The sequence below is a fragment of the Chelmon rostratus genome, chromosome 14 (assembly GCF_017976325.1).
Source record: "Chelmon rostratus isolate fCheRos1 chromosome 14, fCheRos1.pri, whole genome shotgun sequence".
Classification (NCBI taxonomy): Eukaryota; Metazoa; Chordata; class Actinopteri; order Chaetodontiformes; family Chaetodontidae; genus Chelmon; species Chelmon rostratus.
Window position 1 is genome coordinate 24503088 of NC_055671.1, and position 20819 is coordinate 24523906.

The window sequence follows — 20819 nt, forward strand, 5'->3', positions numbered from 1 at the left end:
ACATCAGAAACACCTTACACTATAATGCAATTCAATATAGAATCACAACTGACATCAGCACCAAAATGTTGGTAGAGTTTAATTAACTGTGTCAATAAAACAATACAGTATGTTTCATGAAGTTAGAATTTACTGCAGGGCCTTTCTGTGGGACTGTATTACACGCAGCGTTGGTGTCTTTGTCTGGTTACTGAGTGTATTCAAGCTCAGATTCTTGGTTTTGTGGCATGGCCCTTTTTCACAGCAAATATTTGGACTCATAGTAAAAAGGTTTGTTTACATATTCATTAAACAGTCTGAGTGCTTCTCAGTGCAAAGAATTATCTAAGTGTAATGAATATCACAAGGCCAAGAGGGTCAAACAGACACAACATTCTTCCAGCTTCAGTCAGATTGTCAGGAATTCACAGCCCAGCCAAGACTTTCCTCTCGTGTTACATTCAAAGCCATAGGAATCTGTGGGGCTGTAGCAGTCACGCCTGGGGTGTTGTTTTTAAACACTAAGCTCAGTCTGAATTTAAATACAATGCTTGCACTGATTTAGTTTACTTGTAACCATAAACGACAATAGAGTTGATCGATCTGTCCACATCATCCACATGCAGTTGTTTATGGGTGGTATCACTGCCTCAGATGACCTTGTGTGTGTGTGTGTGGCTCGTCCCCACCACTACTTATATAGTCCCTTCTTCACTATTAGCAGATCCAGACCATATGAACTTGAACCATAGTCACGCATTAAGCACTGGGTCTGTCAATTTCGTTTGTGGCACAACATGTTCTGGCATGCAAAATTCAAAAGAGTCTAAACTCAAGAGGGAAGTATTACAGTTTCCGCTGGACATGAATGTACCATCACACTCCATATTCTCCATCTTCCTCCAACTAGGAAAGGGACCAACCTGCGCCTTCCACCCACCGTAACATTTTCCCGCTGACATACACGCAACCAGGTATCTGAAACATTTGACTTTTAAAATTTCTACAACGTTAGTGCTATTTTTTGTGATTTCGTGCCGATCATTCAGCTGGGCAGCTCGTCACATAGCGTTACATTAAGGTTAGCATCGCTCCTGTCAGCAGCAATGGCAACTGGGCCGCTGATCTCTTTTCTGTTTTCGTGTCAGATTTACGTTTATGTCATAACATTCCAAATCAAACCGACTGGAAAAGCTTGCTCATGCAGGTTACCACAAAGATGTTTGGGTAGCGATATGCTAGTTTGTCGTCATTTGCTAGCTAGCATCGCTAGTCCAGAGGTAGCGTTAGCGCCAGTCATTGAACTGCTGCATAAACCGTTAGCATGCAGTAAGCTAACGTTAGCAAAGTGAAATTGCTAAATGTAGCTAACTTAACATCACGCCCAGCACATCATCGCGAATGTCACGACTAATTTAGACTCAGCTATGACTTAACAAGGGGACGGATGAGATGAACAGCAGCTATAGTTGATGTTAAAGCCACGGAACTGTATAAGATGTAACGTTAGCTAGTTAGTTTAAGGTAAGTTCAGTTGTACGTGCGTTAATGTAACTGTGGCAGACTTAAAGATATGATACCGTCAGCTAACTTCCGTTACTGAAATGTATTTTACTAATGTGTAATACAAACTAGTTAGCATCTGTAGTAATAAGTTTGAAACATAAACTGGTCCTGCAGCACAGCTCTGTGAGGCTGTTTATGTCTGTTTACACATTAATTACAGCAGCATCAGTGAGGTCGGGAGCGGGCACTTGGGGGATCAGGCCTGGCTCTCAGTCTGTGTTCATCACAGAGGTCCTGGAGGTTGAGGTCTGACCTCTGTGCAGGCCGGTCAGGTTCGCCTGCATCGATCTGGGGAAACCATTTCTTTCTGGATCCTGGTTTGTGCACAGGGCATGTCATGTTCAGGCAGGAAAGGGCCGTCCCCAACCTGTTGAAAGGTGGAAGCACAGTCTTGTCTAAAATGCCATTGAATGTCACAGTAGCATGAAGGTTTCCTTTTATGTCAGGAATTTGGGGATGTAGCCTAAACTATAACAAAAAAAACAGGCTCAATCCACTATTCTGTATCTGTCTAACTTGACAGTTGTCACTGGGCCTTCAGGTTCAGGTAGGAATCTCCTGGCTTCAGTTCCATCAGTCTGTCACAGAGTTCATCACTTCAGACACGATGACTCCACAGTCCAGTGGTAGTGTGATTCACACCACTATAACAGACACTTTGAACTGCACATTGCGATCTTTTGCTGATGACACAAGTCGTCTTCTTTTCTTCTGTGCAGACGCGAAGGACCACAATCATGACGGACTCCAAATATTTCACAACAAACAAAAAAGGTGAGGAAAAAAGGAGGTGATGCTGCTATCAGCCATTTTTAATCTGTCTCGAGAATAAATAGAATACAAACAGTCACTTTCATGTAGCTTTAAGGTCTGAAAGTTGCTGTGCTGCTGTCAATCACTCACTGCGATTCATCTTACAGGGGAGATCTTTGAACTGAAGGCCGAGCTGAACAATGAGAAGAAGGAGAAGAGGAAAGAGGCAGTGAAGAAGGTCATTGCTGCCATGACTGTCGGCAAGGATGTCAGGTACACTGGAAAATTTAAACTGAAATAAACCAAACCATTCTATAAATTATTAATTAACTGTGGTGTTTCCAGTAGAGGAGGGTGATATTGTCCTAAAATAATATCACGTAATTTTAGGGTATATCTGAGATGATATTTCCTAGAGATGTAACATAATATGGATAATATTGCCAATGATGTAGTTTTTTCGCCTGGTTCAGACCTCACATCAGCTGTTGAGCTCTCCTCACAGGATTTTTTGGCTCTCCTCGTATTAAAGTGTTTTATTTTACGATGCTAAAATTGCTGTTTCTGTGAATGGAGTCTGGTGACTTTGGCGAGAGCGATACAACAGCTGTTTCTGGTCACACAAAACAGATCTACCCCCTTTTCTATCATGTTGTCAGACACTGAAAAACTGTTGGAGTCTGTCAGTGGCCTAAACACTTTTTGTGGACCTACATTGCCGGTGCAGAAAGACTCGGGGGTTATATTGCAGCGCTCTCACCAGTTGGAAACTCTGCACACATGTTGTCACTTTCATTGATTGAAAATTAAATGTAGGTCCAACTAATATGAACAAATAATCCAACAACACAGTTTTCGACATTATTTTTTAGTTTATTTTGTGACATGTAGGTATGTAGATCTTTTAAAAGACATATTTATATTGAATGAACGTACAAGTGGTACATCTCTCATCGTATTGGTTTTCCAATACTGCTCAAAAGTAGACATTCAGATGGTTTAACCTTTGGGGTTTTTTAGAAGGAATATTCAAACATCATTTTGCTCTTGAGGGTATTTGTTTATCACACTGCTGACGATGTAAACTCTGACCACGTCTTCTTATCTGCTTTCAGTTCATTATTCCCAGATGTGGTGAACTGCATGCAGACCGACAACCTGGAGCTGAAGAAGCTGGTCTACCTCTACCTAATGAACTACGCCAAGAGTCAGCCTGACATGGCCATCATGGCCGTCAACAGCTTTGTCAAGGCAAGGCCCTCAGTGAACTTTTCAACTATGTGTAATGCTGCCAGGGTTTATGAAACTAACTACATCTACACTAAAGAAGATAGATCTAAAAAAGATTTATCTTGTCATATTTGTCAATTGTCTTTCCCTCCAGGACTGTGAGGACCCCAACCCTCTGATCCGGGCTCTGGCTGTCCGCACCATGGGCTGCATCCGGGTGGACAAGATCACCGAGTACCTGTGTGAGCCACTGAGGAAGTGCCTGAAGGATGAAGACCCTTATGTGAGGAAGACAGCAGCTGTTTGTGTGGCTAAGCTTCATGACATCAATGCCCAGATGGTGGAGGACCAGGGCTTCCTGGACTCCCTGAGAGATCTCATTGCTGATTCAAATCCCATGGTAGGTGTCCGTTCTTTCCAACCCGAGCCGTGTGCTCTCAGGGATTGATTTCATGACATAATGGAAATAGTTTGATTCAAAGTTTGGCATGTTAACGCTCTCAATGCAATCTTTGACACGAACTGTGATGTCATTCACTTTCCACAAAGTTAATTTATTTCCTGTCTGACAGCAACGGAGCCATCAGGTTCACCCCCTAATAACAGGACGCCATGCAAACCCGTGCACACTTAAATCTCAGCTTCAGTTTTAACAGTAAATAGTTTGTATTGCTAATTTTCATTTACACTCGAATAAAATGTAGTTATTGACTCGCATTTAAAGAAGATATCATTTAATATCATTTGGCAAATTGCTAAATTTAAGTGTGACATGTTCACAGTGATAAAAGATGGCAGCCAATCTGCCCACTGCTGCTCTGCAGCTGCATGTGTTGTCAGAGATTACAGTGATGAACAATGCTCCTTGTACCCTTCAAAGACGTGTTGATTTCCAGTGAAGTTGTTGATTTAATTCAATCCATACATGCAGAGTTCTCCTGGAAAGTTCTCATCACAGAAAACCTCCATCCTTTAGGTTGTGGCCAACGCCGTCGCTGCCCTGTCTGAGATCAGCGAGTCTCACCCCAACAGCAACTTGCTGGACCTCAATCCCCAGAACATCAACAAGCTGCTGACAGCCCTCAACGAGTGCACGGAGTGGGGACAGATCTTCATCCTGGACTGCCTGTCCAACTACAACCCCAAGGATGAGCGCGAGGCCCAAAGGTAGAAATCACTCACGACTTTTTCAGTGTTGTGAGCACCACAAATGAACTCCATTCACCTCCATTATACTGGGACGGTGGCAGGAATCTCAGAGACAAATATCTCAAAACCTAAACTCTCTGCAGGGAGGGGCTACTAGAGGGAAATGGAAAAATATGGATTTCATTTATGTGTTTATGTGACTATTTTTTTAGGCATTTTATGACTTAATTAGCTAGGGCCAGTGGAGAGATGCAACAATAGTCCTGAGCTGGACTCGAACCAGCCACGTTGTGGTTCATGGTCAGCATGGCCTTTATGTTAATGTCCCTCGATGACGGTCACCTTTCCCTCCTTCACTTTCAAAGCATCTGTGAGCGCGTCACTCCCCGCCTGTCTCACGCCAACTCCGCCGTGGTGCTGTCAGCTGTCAAGGTGCTGATGAAGTTCTTGGAGCTGCTGCCAAAGGACTCCGACTACTACAACACCTTACTGAAGAAGTTATCCCCACCGCTGGTCACCTTGCTCTCCGGAGAGCCTGAGGTCCAGTATGTGGCTCTGAGGAACATCAACCTCATCGTCCAGAAAAGGTGCGTAATCACAAACGGCTGAAGGTTGTACTGGCGGCCACACGTTTACAACACAATTGGAACAAAGTAATGGAGGCATGTATAACATTTAACACATTTTAGACATTGTTATATATGAATTAAATGACTGTTTGTTGTTTTGTTTTGGACTCACCACCTTCTAACGTAATATTCTGTTCACATAATCGGACTTATTAGACACACAGGTGTACATTTTCTAGCCTAGCAGCATGAGGGCTACAAACAACCCATAATACTGCACACTCTCAAAACAAAACACTTTCTTACAGTACAAGTGAACGTGTCCTAGTGTCTAGTCCTCAAATAGAACACGACTTCCTCTTTTTCAGATGTAATTTTGACACAAAAACCATTGTCACATATTCGGGCGAGTGACAAAACGATGTTTTCGCCTTCTTGAAAACAGTCACACCCGACTTCCTCCGTGACTCCTGGATCTTGTCTGTCCACTGTCTGATATGTTTTGTGTTGCTCGTGTGCAGGCCCGAGATCCTGAAGCAGGAGATCAAAGTGTTCTTTGTCAAGTACAACGACCCGATCTATGTGAAACTGGAGAAACTGGACATCATGATCCGCTTGGCCTCTCAGGCCAACATTGCCCAGGTACCGAATATGAAACACAACTACATGGGAACTTTGTTAGGAGGATACAGATATGGTTTTGTTCTCTTCACCGGTTACTTGTCAGTGTTCATGACTTGCCAAGGCTCAACAGAACCAATATGTGATTTTAGCGTTGAGTCTTTTGTTTATATATACAGCTACGTACGTTGACTAGATGGCTTTTCATTCAAATCATGATGCTCATTGTTAATAGAAGGTTGAACTGCAATGTGTCGTTTTAATAAAGACATCAAACTGGAACAAAATCACTGAATTCACTGTTAAATTCTGTTCAGTGTATGTGTGCTGTTGTGTTGTGCACACACACACACACACTTTAAATCACTGCTGTTCTGTCCCTTCCAGGTGTTGGCTGAGCTGAAGGAATACGCTACAGAGGTGGATGTTGACTTTGTGCGCAAGGCTGTGCGAGCCATCGGACGCTGCGCCATCAAGGTGGAGGTAAGAAAAGCTCTCGTCACTGATCTCTGCGCTTAAGTCTTCTCATGTGCATCGCAGCACAAGCATCTTAGTTCTCTTCAGACTTGTGAACAGAGCGTCGTGAGTTGTGTCAGCAGTTATTATGACCTTTTCACACACGGCAACTCTGTCCTGCTCCTCTCCAGCAATCAGCTGAGCGCTGTGTCAGCACCCTGCTGGACCTGATCCAGACCAAGGTCAACTATGTGGTACAGGAGGCCATTGTGGTCATCAGGGACATCTTCCGCAAGTACCCCAACAAGTATGTTTCCCACTGAACAGCTCAACAAATAGGGATTAACTAACCGGTCCAACTGTTAGTTGACCCTAGCATGCTCACACTGACCAATGAGACACTGGTGTTCTTCAGGTATGAAAGCATCATCGCCACGCTGTGTGAGAACCTGGACTCTCTGGATGAGCCTGATGCTCGTGCTGCCATGATCTGGATTGTTGGCGAGTACGCAGAGAGGATCGACAACGCTGATGAGCTGCTGGAGAGCTTCCTGGAGGGCTTCCATGATGAGAGCACCCAGGTGGGTTCATCAGAAAAAGCACACAGCAGTAACGGCTTGTTTCCACCTCCCACAGCGAGGATGAGAAATGGACTGAAGGTGAACTAATATAACAGTGTGTGCTTTGACTGACAGGTCCAGCTCACTCTGCTGACTGCCATTGTCAAGCTGTTCCTCAAGAAGCCATCAGAGACTCAGGAGTTGGTGCAGCAGGTCCTCAGCCTGGCCACGCAGGTGAGTGTCTGCTTTTATTCTGAAGACGTCTGATGGTTCATTCATTCTCTGCTGCATAATGTTTCCTGTTTCCTTCTGCTGTTTTGCAGCCCTGTAAATATCTGGGTTTTGTTTTTGCTCTGCTGACACAGCGCCCTCTGGATCAAAATATTTTAGTCAGTTTTTTTTTCCAGTTGATTGTTTATGTAAGTTAAACCCCTCTTAGCCCCCAACAGCTCGTCTTACTGTGATCTAAATCCTACACTGAATAAATGCAACGGGAAACAAAGAAATGAAATTCACAGCATGACTGTTAACTCTCGTGTTGCTCTGCAGGACTCTGACAACCCCGACCTGCGTGACAGAGGCTACATTTACTGGCGCCTGTTGTCCACCGACCCCGTGACTGCCAAGGAGGTGGTGTTGTCAGAAAAGCCCCTGATCTCGGAGGAGACGGACCTGATCGAGCCCACCCTCCTGGACGAGCTCATCTGCCACATCGGCTCTCTGGCGTCTGTCTATCACAAACCTCCCAGCGCCTTTGTCGAGGGCAGCCATGGAATCCACCGGAAACACCTTCCTGTGCAGCACAGCAGGTCAGCTCATCGTTCCAGAGCCGCTTCGGTTAAACTCACACGGCTCTGACTGCCTCCGGCTCTCTTCGCACTCTCTCTAATCATTCAAATATTTGTTTAAAGGATTTAAAAAGTTTGACTTGGATTAAATGTATTTAAAAGTAGTTTCCCTGTAATATCTCTGCTATTATTGAGGGGAATTTGCAAATCACTGATTTATGGTGTTGTGGAAATTTTCGTTGCTGCTTCTGCTGGTGAAGAATGAAATAGAGACTTCTGCCGGCCGACAAGTTTTTATTTCCTTTGCAAAGAAAAGGTCAATCAACATGAGCGGTCAGGATGAAGAAAGACCCCGAGCATGGGGAAAACTGGACATTTTATACTTGTGGGGAAACCCACCCCTGGGGTGTGTTTCCCATCCTTTGTTTGCTGCAGAGTCGGCCCCTTACCCAGAGGTGTGTATTCGTACCTTTGTCCCTTGCAGGTATAGGTATCGACCCCCTGAGGTGCGTGTTAAACCGTCTAGACATAAATACAAAAGGATTTGGATATTGTTAAAGGGGCAAAAGGGAAGAAGGAAGTCTCAAGTGGTTGTCAAAAGGATTTGAGTATTGATGAAGAGACAGAAGGGAAGTTGTGTGTCTCATGTAGTTGAGGTGCAAGGGACCTTAAAAGGGTTTAACATTTGGTGAGACGGTGGGAGGTTGTGTGTCTCACAAAGAAACTGAAATTGCCATTACAATGGCAATATTGGATTTTTAGGCTTTTGGCAGCTTTCCAGCTGATTTTCCAGAATATGTACTTTATCACAATATATATGTGTCTGTCAGTGGAATCTCATTCGTGAACACCGTCATGCAGCTGTATTTCAAATGTCATATTTATCAAGCATGTGACACACAAGAAGGCAACATGCAGGACAAAGACAGAAGCGCTGACATTTCCCAACACCCTGAAGACATTGTCCCAGGTCTCACTGCTTGTCAGCAGGGAAGAAATGCAGCATCTCCTGTGGAAAAAAGATTCAGTGCTGCTTATTGACAGGAAGTGATGGATGGAAAGCTTTAGTTTGTCAGTGAATGTCCAAAGCCTGACTGAACTGGACATCTTGTCTTGCTTAACAAGTAATTTGAGATCACACCAAATAGAATTTTGATCATGTAAAATCATAACTGACAGTTATCCCTGCTTGCGGTGTAATTGGTTCAGTCCCAGCACAATAATGTAGCTCGAGGTGACTAAATATTCCAAACGACTTAAAGACATCGAGCTCGGCTGTGACAAGCAGTTTCATTCTAAATGCACAAAGTTTGAACGTGAGTGTCGGCACATTTCTGCTGGTGGACTTCAATCCAGTGTTCCTGTTTTTCCTGTGGCAGCATCGATACGGGTGAGAGCCCAGTGAGCGGCGGACCGGCGGCCGCCATGGACCAGCCGCATGTGATCCCCAGCCAGGGCGACCTGCTGGGCGACCTGCTGAATCTGGACCTGGGCCCTCCAGTCAACGTGCCCCAGGTCTCCTCCATGCAGATGGGGGCGGTGGACCTTCTGGGAGGGGGCCTGGACAGCTTGGTGAGCTTGAACACACACACATGAATTTTGCCGTGGAGTGGAAACACTGGCTAAACGTAGCTGAAGACACAATCAGCTTTCTATGCGGATCGCCCTGTTGGGTTTGAGGAGTTTCAGGGGCAGGGAAGTCTCGTTTTAAAAAAATCTGTGGTTCAGCATTTTCTCAAAAGTTCCTGTTTTATCCAAAAGAAAGCTGAAATGTTGACTTCCTTCCTCTTCTTCTTACTGTTGAACATAGAAACAACTGCTGACTCCTTGATATGAAGGAAAAGATCGCTTTTATGTTCTTTAAGTATAATGGTAAAAAAGTTTGTTAAGTATCTGTTTAACACAACATAAAAATGATCTAATACATATCCATATATGACTTAAGTGTTTTGAAATGTCTTAAAATCCTGAACAAATGAAGAATATTAAAGGTTCACTATGCAGGAATCATTGGTTACTGTTTGTTAAAAAGCCACCAGAAGCGCTGGTGCAGATATTTTATCAAAAAAGGTGTGAATTCACCAACAGTTATGCTAACAGTTGGATTACTGGCTCTAATTAGCTGTAAAGCTCACTAATAGACAGAGTGGGAGACAACAGTTACCTGTCATGGTTACAGTGTCGGCCTGTTCGCTAACTTTTTATAAAGTCCTGACCTCACCTGAGCGCTGTTATTGGCTGGAGGCTTCACACCCCCTGCCCGGACACAGCAAAACACTTATGAGTGTGTACATTGTTTCTTTCCTGCACAGTGTACCTTTAATATACACACGTCTTTTTCCAACATAGAGGGACATTAAGCCTCGTTGTATTTTTCCTCTTTTAATGGTCACTTTTCCACTCTTCCGAGCTGCTGGAATAATCGGACTTCTTAATAATCCTCTGCAGATTTGAAAGTCTGATTTTAACCATGTGGAGTTGCTATTTTTCCAGAAAGTGAGGGCTCCTCTTGATGGGCTGCGGTTGCTAAGAAAGCCTCTGTCTCTGTCTGTGTTTGTGTTCGGTCTGTCTGTCTGTGATGTGTGGATGCGGTCTTTGGGGGCCTCTCTTCTCTCCTGTAGCTGGGGGGAGACCTGGGCGGAGGTGTTGGGGGCAGTCCAGCAGTAAGTGAAGCCCCTCTGTTTGGCAGTCGGCCCGTCTGCATGCTGCATGCTACCTGAAATTAACCCCCCACACTCTCAAACCAACCAAGTTTTAAACCTGCCTCTCTGTCTCACACTCACATACTTCCTGTTAGAAGACCACACGGATGTTTTGCGTGTTTTAGCTCATTCTCCGGCCGGGGAAAAAAAAACATCTCACTGCTTTCACTTGTTCTGGAAAGGTCACGTATGTGACGTGCTCCTGACAGAAATGAAAGTCTCATGGAAACACTTGCTGGTTGGTCCATCACAGGAATGATCAATACATGATCTAAACTGTGAGACTCTATATTTGGCTACATCCAGACATTTTGCCACGTTGTTTAATGTGGTAACTATCCCTTTAATTTCTCTGGGTGTTTAGGAAAGTGTGGTTAATACTGCACATCAGTGAGCAGGACTGCTTTATGGAAATATGATTTTAGCATCAATGTCAGTAAGGACTTTGACTTGTCGGGTGTATCAGTCACTGGATTGGCAAAAAATAGACACATCTGGTTGTTTTATCCATAAATAGCTTCATTACTCAATATATACAGTATCAATGACAAGATCTAACCTTACATACACCAGTCTAGATCTGTGTCTCTGCCGTACATCACAGTGAGCTTTATGAAGCTTTTAGTGTGATTTTTGTGTGCTGACTGATCTGAAAACTCAGCCTTCAAAAATATAAATCCACTTGTTTGACTGCTATGTTTTTCCTATTAATGGGCTAAAACACACAAAACCTCCAGGTCAGGTCCTTTAGGTTCACATCACATTTCCGCTGGTTGACACGCTGTCTGTCGTCAGGGCTTTGGCTAATCACATCCGCTTGCTGTAGCTGAAATGCTGTAGTGTTTCGCTCAAGTGTCTTATTGTATCTTCCTTTGGCATGATTTCAGATCGTCTGTGTGATTCTCTTTGTAGGTTTATAGCAAAGTCAAGTTGCCAGTGATGCTTAGTGAAGTTACGGCTACTCAGTGTGTGTGTGTTTGTTGTGACTGCTTTAGGTGGGACAGAACTTCATCCCCTCATCTGTTCCCAGTACTTTTGCTCCGTCACCTACACCGGCACCTCCAGCCGTCAGCAGTGGCCTAAACGACCTGTTTGAGCTTTCCACGGGCATGGCCATCACCACTGGAGGCTACGCAACCCCAAAAGCAGTGAGTTCACGCCGCGTCAGTCTCAGCAAGTGAATAATGGATGACACACAGTCAGTCTGCACATTGCTAACAGTGAGGGCGGTAGTACACGGAGAAATGAGGCTTGGCCCTGAACAGAAAGCTATGCGTTGTAGAAATACAGTGTTACACAGGGAATCAGGCACAGCAGTGAGACTGAGCTCACATTACAAGAGTTTTAAAATTGGTTTTGCTTAGACACATGAAGAGAAAGTTTAGATTTTCTTATATCTAATGGCAACCTGAGATCTAGGAAAGATCTAGGGGGGAGGCTTACAAGCTGAAGAACACCATCCCACCCCTGAGGCAGCATCATGTTGGCTGGCTGCTTCGCTGCAGGAGGGACTGGTGCACTTCACAAAACAGATGGATTCATGAGAAATGAGAATTATGTGGATATACAGAAGCAACAGCAGCCAGGAAGTTGAAGCGTGGTCGTAACTGGGCCTTCAAATGGTCAATGACCCCGAGCATTCTTTCAAAGTTGAGGCTAAATGTCTTCACGGTGTTGGAGTGTCCATCACAAAGCGAAGACCTAAACATTTACTGCCTATAGAATTGATTACACTGGTGCTTTTCACCAGGTGTGGCTGCCTGCAGTGAAAGCCAAAGGACTGGAGATCTCTGGCACCTTCTCTCGCCGCCAGGGCCACATGTACATGGACATGACCTTCACCAACAAGGCCCTGCAACACATGACCGACTTCGCTGTCCAGTTCAACAAGAACAGGTCAGTGAGACGACTCGCCTACAGTCACAGTGAATTACCAAAACCAAAACATGATTCCACAGGTAAACAGGTTGATTGGTAACAGGTGAGAGTATCATGATGGAAAGGCTCAGTGGTTCACAGCGAGGATGGAGCGAGGTTCAACACGTGATTGGATAAAGAGATTAATACCTGGAACACTTCCGAAAACTGTTGTCAGTAGACTCAGTTTGATTTTTGATGATTAACTCTGTTTTTATTTCGCGTCTTGACTTTTGGTTGCATATCGTAACTGAACACATGTATTGAGGACCACCAGTGTGCTGATTGTTGTTGATTTGTTTGTTACCGTCATGTAGTTTCGGGGTGATCCCTACCAGTCCTCTGCCCATTCACACTCCGCTGATGCCCAGCCAGAGCATCGAGGTCTCTTTGCCCATCAACACCATCGGGCCGGTCATGAAGATGGACCCGCTCAACAACCTGCAGGTACAGAAGCAATCACTCATGAGACGTTTGAACAGCGACACATTCAGAAGCTACAGACCAGCATTCGTCGTTAAGTCCCTCACACAACAGGCTGACCACCACCATCACATCACTGCTGTGTTTCCTGCAGTGTTGAAAGCAGCCAGCTGTCGTCAGGACTTGTTGTCTAACTGGCTGCTCAGCTCAGAGAACCACTGATTTCTCCCATTTAGAGCCGTTTCTCTATTGTTTGCTTCCCCCTTTTCTTCTCTCCTTCAAAAAACAAAATACAACTACAGAAGACAACACAAAGCGCTTGGTGCTTGTTCTTTGAACCGAGCTTGGTGTGATGGAGCTCTTAGTTGAAACAGTCCATTTCCATTTGATATCAGTTTTTCCTAGAGACGGTAAAACTACAGACGGTCAGATCTTACTTTCCTGACAACAAATATTTTACCCTTGTTAGTCACAACAGGCGAGAAAACGAATTTTCAGAGAGTCATTTTTTACAAAGCAGTTTGTGCGAAGTGAACAGGAACCGTTGGTATGAACTGAAACATCTCCTGATGTTGGAATATGTCGTTTATGTTGATGATTTGACCTTCAGCACATCTCAGTGTTGGAACATCGTTTGTTATCCTCTTCTGTCACTCGTTCACAGGTGGCTGTGAAGAACAGCATCGATGTCTTCTACTTCAGCGTGCTCATCCCTCTCAATATATTCTTTGTTGAGGATGGAAAAATGGGTATGATTGTTACAACTTTATAAGACAGCATCACATCATCACTATCAATGTCTTCCTCAACCATTGACACTGGAATGAAATATTGCTGGAAGAATGTTATTTGCTGTAGCTTGAAAACCATCTTTGACCCTTTACGTGGTCGGTATCAACTTGTTTTAGGATTCACAAATTTAAGATTCAGGAAAATTCAAGTGCCCAGTTTTTAAATACTCCATTCAAGCTGCTCACATTCAATCTGCTCGGGTCTAAAAATCGGGTCGCTGAAATTGTCTTGGTCAAATTCAGACTTCAAAATTCAAGCTGTTAAATAGAAACTTGAACATCAGCCTGGCTACATAATGACATGCTGAAGAATTGTTTGTTTCTGTATGGATCAACGATCCAATAAGGAACTTCCACATCACTAACGTTTGTTTGTGTTCCTCCCTCAGAGCGACAGGTGTTCCTTGCTACCTGGAAAGACATCCCCAATGAGAATGAGCTTCAGTACCAGATTAAGGAGTGCCACCTAAATGCAGGTAGGCGGGTTCGGCCTCATTTGCAAAGCTATTTTTCTAAAATATCTCTGGTGGACAATTAAAGCTGATGAGTATTTTATTTGTATGTTATCTGTGACTGCACTTGTATGTAATACTGCTGGAGACTCATTGGTTGGTTTCTTCTGTGTCACAACTAACAAAAATTGGTCAAAAGAATGATGAGAAAACAGTTTTCTTCCTGATTTGTGGCTAAACAGATGCCTTCATTACTCACTTACGAGTGGTGGTTCGCTGTCTGATGTAACTTCACATCATCATCTGAACACGTTCAGTTCAGGAAACGTAGCCGTCGAATATAAAACGTGACACCAGTGATGGTGCACTAATGAAGACTGGAGGCAACAAAAAGGAATAGAAAGTCCCTCTCTTGCGAAATATGAATAGATTCATTGAAGCCTCCCCAGCCTCATCCACTCATCCCAGAACTGGCTCCAGTATCAGTACTGGACTCAAAGCCTCCGAGCTGTTTTTCCAGACACTGCTCAACCTTACACCTCTGTCTGTTTTCTTTCTCCACCCACATGTCTCTCTTGGGATACTTCAGCATTTCTTCTTCCTCTGTACCTGAAGGACACCTCCAACTTCTTTCTATTTAGAAGCTGTGCCTCTATTATCCTGGCAGCAGGATGGCTAACGGCTCAGTGGCTGTTCTTAGCCGGGCCCGGTGTGGTAAATGAGCTGGTCTGAAGGTTGCCAGTCACAGTTCATTCAGGTCCTCATAGATCACAGATTAACCTTTCGCCAGTAGACGAGTTTGCATTAGCCCATGTGTACGTTAGCGTTCGTCCCTGTAGTCCTGACAGTTCCAGTAGTGATTACAGCCTTGTGTGTGTGTGTGTGTTTCTCTTTGTTCAGCACAGTGGTGAAGTGTGTTAATTACTTGACCTGGATTCTGGTCTTGCAGACACAGTATCAGGGAAGCTGCAGAACAACAACATCTACACCATTGCCAAGAGAAACGTAGAAGGCCAGGATATGCTCTACCAGTCCCTCAAGCTAACGAACGGCATCTGGATCTTGGCTGAGCTCCGCATTCAGCCTGGCAACCCCAACTACACGGTAGAGTTTTCAACAGTTTGAAATCAGATTTTACGGTTGTGCCTCTTTATTTAAGACCTTTATAAGATCTCAACAAATAGAATTTAAAACCTACAGTCGAATTACAGAAGCCCAATTTTTTGCACATTATATGTTGACAAAGGCCAGTGTGGCCTAATATATACCGTATTTCCGCACTATAAGGCGCACCTAAAAGCCTTTAATTTTCTCAAAAACCGACAGTGCGCCTTATAATCCGATGCGCCTTTTATATGGATCAATATTGGTTAATTATGGCTATCGTAGTCAGGGGGCGTGGCCGAAGTAACAGCGGTAAAAGTGTAAAGGGCGTTCCACTCTCTGCGTGCCGTCATCCTTTTACTGGCGCGTGCAGTCAGCTGTCAACCTGAATAATAAAATGACTATTTCACTAAACAATGAAACAATTTGAATATATGCTAAATAATAGGTAATTAAAATAGTAATCAAATGTGGTTGATGTGATTTCTGCTCCTGAACCTCAGCGCACAGCGTCTGCACATCAGTGCTGTGCGCCGTCACCTGCATCTTTACGCAGGATAAACTGTCATCTGTGAGCGCGCGGTGTTTGTTCCAAAACGAACAAAATAAAATACATTTTAAATAAATGCTCATTAATTATTTTCAAGAGCCGCATCAGAGGGATGAAAGAGCCGCCGCAGCCGCGGGTTGCCGACCCCTGATCTAGTGGATGCATAATGCAACCCCACGGTACTTTCTATGCGCCTTATAATGCGGTGCGCCTTATATATGAAAAAAGTTTTAAAATAGGCCATTCATTGAAGGTGCGCCTTATAGTGCGGAAAATACGGTACTTCTACATCTACAAAGTTTACTGTAGAACTCTAATGCAGGTCAGTTAGTAACGCATTGAAAATAAAAACAAGAAATAAGGTTGTGAAAAGTTTATAAGTCTGGACTCTTTGGTCTTTTTGGTCATGTTAGCCATTTTAATTTACAATTATAAGGACTCATACAGTTGTACCCAGCCACACTGTCTGTATGTTAATATGAACTCTAACAACATATTCAAACCAATGACGAATTAAATATCAATAACCTGTATGTAAGTCGATGACAGGTGTGTCTCTGTCATAAAGCAGATGTTTAGGTTTTCTATGCACATATTTAGTGTTTTATGACTTTTTAATGTGAAGTAGATTTACTTTTAATAAAATGTGTTATACAGAACAAAAGAGTCCTGAGTTTTGACACGCAGGGCCGGTCAAAAATAATCTCAACATGGTAAAAAAAACATTATCTGAACTCAATTTATTCCGTGCAGAGCTGCAGATAACAATTGGTTTTATTACCCTTTCATCTGTCAGTTCAGTTATTTGATGCATCAATTCATTGTTTAGGCTATAAAAAGTCAAAGTATGTGGAAAAAGTCCAAGGTGGCATCTTCAGATAGGATTTCAAACAGAGAAAAGCAGCAAACCTTCACACTGAAGACGGTGGAGCCAGAGAATAAGAAGCTTTTTTTAAAAAACAAAAGCTTTTTTTGACTTAATTGCTTAAAACATGTCTGAAAGAATAAATTGATTAAATAGTTTGATTATTTTCCTTAAGATCGATTATCAACTAATTATTAAAATTCCATTTACGGTGAAATATCAGCTGTGCAGCCGAAGCACTTTGAAGCCAGATCAGATCGTCCTCTTTAAACGTCTCCTGTTGTAACTCCGTCTTCTCCGTCTCCACAGCTGTCTCTCAAGTGTCGGGCCCCCGAGGTTTCTCAGTACGTCTACCAGATGTACGACTCTGTGCTGAAGAACTGACCCGCTCGAACGCTCAAACACTCATCCGGCTTAACTTCATCCTGACACACACAGCAGTGTTTTATCGTTTTCTGCCATCTGCTGCTGACTGCCAAAACAAAGGACTCCTAACAGTAAATGATGGACGTGAAGTCATTTGGAATATTGGGTGTGTTTTTCCTCTGAGAGAGTTAATATGAAAGTACGTCATTTGTACTGAAGTTAAACAGCACAAACACTGTTGATGTTTCCTTTATTTTGGCAGTTAAAACATTTCTGAATCCTCTTATTCAGCTTCCCATTTTGATTTTTACCTGCCAGTGAGAACATGTTATCATTCCATCCTTAACTCAGTGTCTTCATGTTGTAAAGGTGTAACTGATGGTCCGACTGTCCAGATTGGAAAGAAATGCATTTTATTTTGTAGTGTGTGTGGCTCGCACTGTTTGCTTTTGATTTATTTTTGATATACCAGTGTTGATCTGTTCCTTTTGCCATTAACGTGTGAAGAGTCGAATCCAACAATGTGTCTGTCAGAGGCTACTCATGTCTGTCCACAGCAGGTTTGTCTACTGGAGGTCAGAGCTGATAATTACTGTTTGAGACATCCAAAACAGACCAACATAATGCATCACATTGAGCAGCAGATGTGCTGCTGTTTATCTCGCCATGACTTAAACCGGCTTGTATTTAATAGGATTACTTACAATTTGTGCAGCATTTAGATGGAAATGTGACTTTTTCCTCCGTAACGCTGAAACATTGGAGAGTAATTGAAATACTTTGAGTGACATTCCCAAAATTACTGGCACTCCACCCGTTTCGCCTCAGCCACATATTATTATTCAGAATATTTGGCTTTTGTAAAGCATTTTCTTTTAGTTCTTTTAATGGTCAAAAAACACGTAAGAAAACAGGTGACAGGGATGATTGGAGAATATTAAATGCAAAGAGAAAACGAATAACCCATCCAGTGTAGTGAGGCGTCTGCAGGCTGAGGAGGTGGAGGGATGCTGAAGAGTCAGTCAAGAAGCTTTTGAGTGGGAAATAGGACACCTGATGTTGTTCTTGGGTAAAACCTCTATTATCCTCAGCTTCAAGTCTTTGCTCATTAGCTTTGAACCACAACACAAACCACAGCAGCTACTGATGATGAACACACCAGTGCCACTCCGTTGTAAGAATCAGCTGATTCATTTCACATGCAATCTTTGTAACAGCCACGTTTACTGTAACCACATAGTTGCACTTGGCTTTATACACCTATATTTTCATTCCTATTTATTGTGCATCTACCTCTGTGTGCTTTTTTTTAACTGGCTTCATTCCTGCAGTAGCTTCAATTCTTTAATGTGCTTTAAATGCCTCTGTCTTTTCTTTTGATGTTTTTGTAATTTTTCATGCCATTGTTGTCAAGCCAGTCTTACAGGACCAAGCATCCACTCCAATTAAATGCCAAATTTATGTTTTAGTACATCAGTGTCAATATAACCCTATAATGTTGGCGTTACTTGTCCTATAGAACACGCCCTGAGGCACAGAGTTGTTCTAGTACAGTGTAGTCCAGTGATAATGTAGTTTGTGTAGCTAATAAATTAAAATGTTTTGGTATTACCCTGAAAATGAAATGAAAAACTCGACCTATTCAACAGAAATGGCTTTTTCAGCGAGTCAGTTGTGCTGGTGACACTATTTTCCTACATGGTAATGTAAAAATATGTTTATGTGCCTGCATGAGCCCACTTTCCTTTTTATCCTCCTCATTTAGGCTGTGGATTTGTTCCATTGAGAAACTAATCTCCCATCTTTATGTCTCTGTTATACGTAGACCTTATGCTTTTCAAGCAATATTGTCTAAAGCACTCCCACAAATAGAAATAAAACAGTTGCCAGCAGTGCAGAATGTATGGAGAGCTAACATGGCATCTTATGAGATGGAATATTTTAAGCATCATTGCTGTAACCTTGTTGTAAATGAGTTGTAATTGTCACAGTACCACATGTCAATAAATTGTTAAACACATGATGCATCGCGGTGTGTGCACAGCTGAGCAGACTTATTTTAAAGGATAAAGGTGAGATCCTGCATTAAATATGGCCCTGTACTGTACTGGACTGTGCGTCCAGATATCATTTTCAGACTGCTCACATGGTGCATATTACCAAGTAAAATGGTGCTTAATCAAATTATCATCAACTGTCACACAGCAAACGTGGAGCCAAGTGTTGTCCCAGCACAGGAGTGCTAGTTTATTTTTGGGTCTCTGGACAAATAATGAAGCTGCCACATGTAGCATGCTGTGTGCACCGCACAGAATGGGTACATACACAATGCACAGGGGATGGAAGCTGAGGGTGGTCAATAGGGGGCCCCTAACAGTTAAATCCAACCTTGTATACATCATTCATGTACAATAAAGGGACAAGAGACACAGCAACAAGCACAGAGCGACATGCATACAGATGTTGTCTTTCGTTAAGTGAACATATCATCGGGGTCAACACAACAAATGGAGATAAATAGAAAATAGATAAATGCTTTTCCTTATTTGTAACTGAGAAAAACATGCTACAGCTTTACAGTTAGTGCAGTGATTATTTTTTTAAATAATAATTATATAGAGATAACTGATGTATTTGTATCACAACCATTTAACTACTGAGTTTCATTTGGGACACTCAGGAAAAAAGTTGGCCAAATTTAATGTGAGAATATTCACAGTTCTGCATTAATGGAGAATTTACTGGAGAAAAAGTGTACCCACTGTGTCCTCTTTATTATGTAAAAAATCAATCAATCAATCCATGTGCTGTTAATTAGCTGCCAAGAAATGATGAACACATTTTAGTAAGATGGGCAATATCATAAATAAACTTTCTTATCTTCAAGCCATTTTATTTATTATACTATCTGCAGTTTGGCATCAGAAGCAGCCTTAATTTTAACATAAACTTAAACGTTTCTATTTTCAAGAGACAGGACTAAAATTGAAACTCAATTTCTTTTCCACAATGACTGTAGCTGTAGAGTCTGTACACGTAGAACATGCAGTCTATATTTAAGAGGAATTCCACACTTTTTGTGTAATACATTTTACATTGAGATAATGTCTTCTGAAACACTCATCATCAACCATGACCAACAGCTACCTGTCTGGCTGTACATAAGCGTACATTTTATGCTAAAGCACTCACGACAAACGTACCATATTGAAAATCACTTCACAAACAAGCTATTGAAGGGAGCATGCAGTCTGAAATTACACGGAGTGATAGGGACTTGAACAGGATAAACAGTCACCTGTGTGATTATACATAACATGGTATGTTTTGTCCAAACAGATTACGCAATGGAAGCCACAACTTTGAAATTGCCTTCCAATCCTGTCCAATCTGAACAGACACCAAAAAGACAAAAACAAAAGGCATGGCCTTCGAGCCAGAGGTGCCTGAATAATAAACGATTAAAAATCCAATAAAGGTGAAATCAGAACACATACAAACACCGATCGCAACCTCTGTTTAGCTACTCTGTAAACGCGCAGACGCTGACATCTGTCACTGGATGTACCGCATGTGGACAAGCTTTCTGTGTACGAACAAAGCAAACAATGAAATCCATATCTCTGATATAATGAGACACACATTGAACAACAACTAAAAGCTAATCCTTCAAGTGACAGGGAAAAAACAGCCACCTGTCATCCTCTACATCACATATGTCAAACTGACTCCATAGAGGGCCGTGTGGCTGCAGGCTTTCGTTCCAACCAAAGAGGCGCACACCAGGCCAACCAATCAACATCAAGGGATCATTAGTTATCAGCTGAAGACTGAAATCAGCTGATTAATTGATTCCAGCCTGGTGTGCCTTGGTTGGAACGAAAACCTGCAGCCACATGGCCCTCTATGGAATCAGTTTGACATGCCTGCTCTACATAGATGTTTGTTCAATACTGGCAAGTTCATGAAAAAAAATCC

The 20819-nt window shown here is 42.7% G+C and overlaps 1 protein-coding gene across 2 annotated transcripts; it reads left to right on the top strand.

Moving 5' to 3' along the window:
* The first annotated feature begins 854 nt into the window (after positions 1 to 854).
* ap2b1 (adaptor related protein complex 2 subunit beta 1) lies at positions 855 to 18866 on the top strand. 2 transcript variants are annotated; one of them, XM_041951909.1, is made up of 22 exons: positions 855 to 953; positions 2265 to 2319; positions 2466 to 2571; positions 3414 to 3549; positions 3683 to 3928; positions 4505 to 4695; positions 5043 to 5264; positions 5768 to 5888; positions 6255 to 6350; positions 6515 to 6630; positions 6739 to 6904; positions 7019 to 7117; positions 7433 to 7692; positions 9051 to 9243; positions 10293 to 10334; positions 11369 to 11521; positions 12124 to 12269; positions 12608 to 12737; positions 13378 to 13462; positions 13894 to 13980; positions 14906 to 15060; positions 16785 to 18866. In XM_041951909.1, exons 2-22 carry the CDS (start codon positions 2283 to 2285, stop codon positions 16857 to 16859), a joined length of 2862 nt encoding a protein of 953 aa, XP_041807843.1. In that variant the 5' UTR covers positions 855 to 953; positions 2265 to 2282; the 3' UTR covers positions 16860 to 18866. The 2 variants fall into 2 exon arrangements, with proteins under 2 accessions (XP_041807843.1, XP_041807844.1); XM_041951910.1 differs by lacking the exon at positions 10293 to 10334.
* The last annotated feature ends 1953 nt before the right edge of the window (positions 18867 to 20819 follow it).

Coding starts and splice junctions, on each gene's coding strand:
- ap2b1 (XM_041951909.1), top strand. CDS start 2,283: ATGACGGACTCCAAATATTTCACAACAAACAAAAAAG. Junction 2,320..2,465: donor TTTCACAACAAACAAAAAAG/GTGAGGAAAAAA, acceptor TTCATCTTACAG/GGGAGATCTTTGAACTGAAG. Junction 13,463..13,893: donor TGTTGAGGATGGAAAAATGG/GTATGATTGTTA, acceptor TTCCTCCCTCAG/AGCGACAGGTGTTCCTTGCT.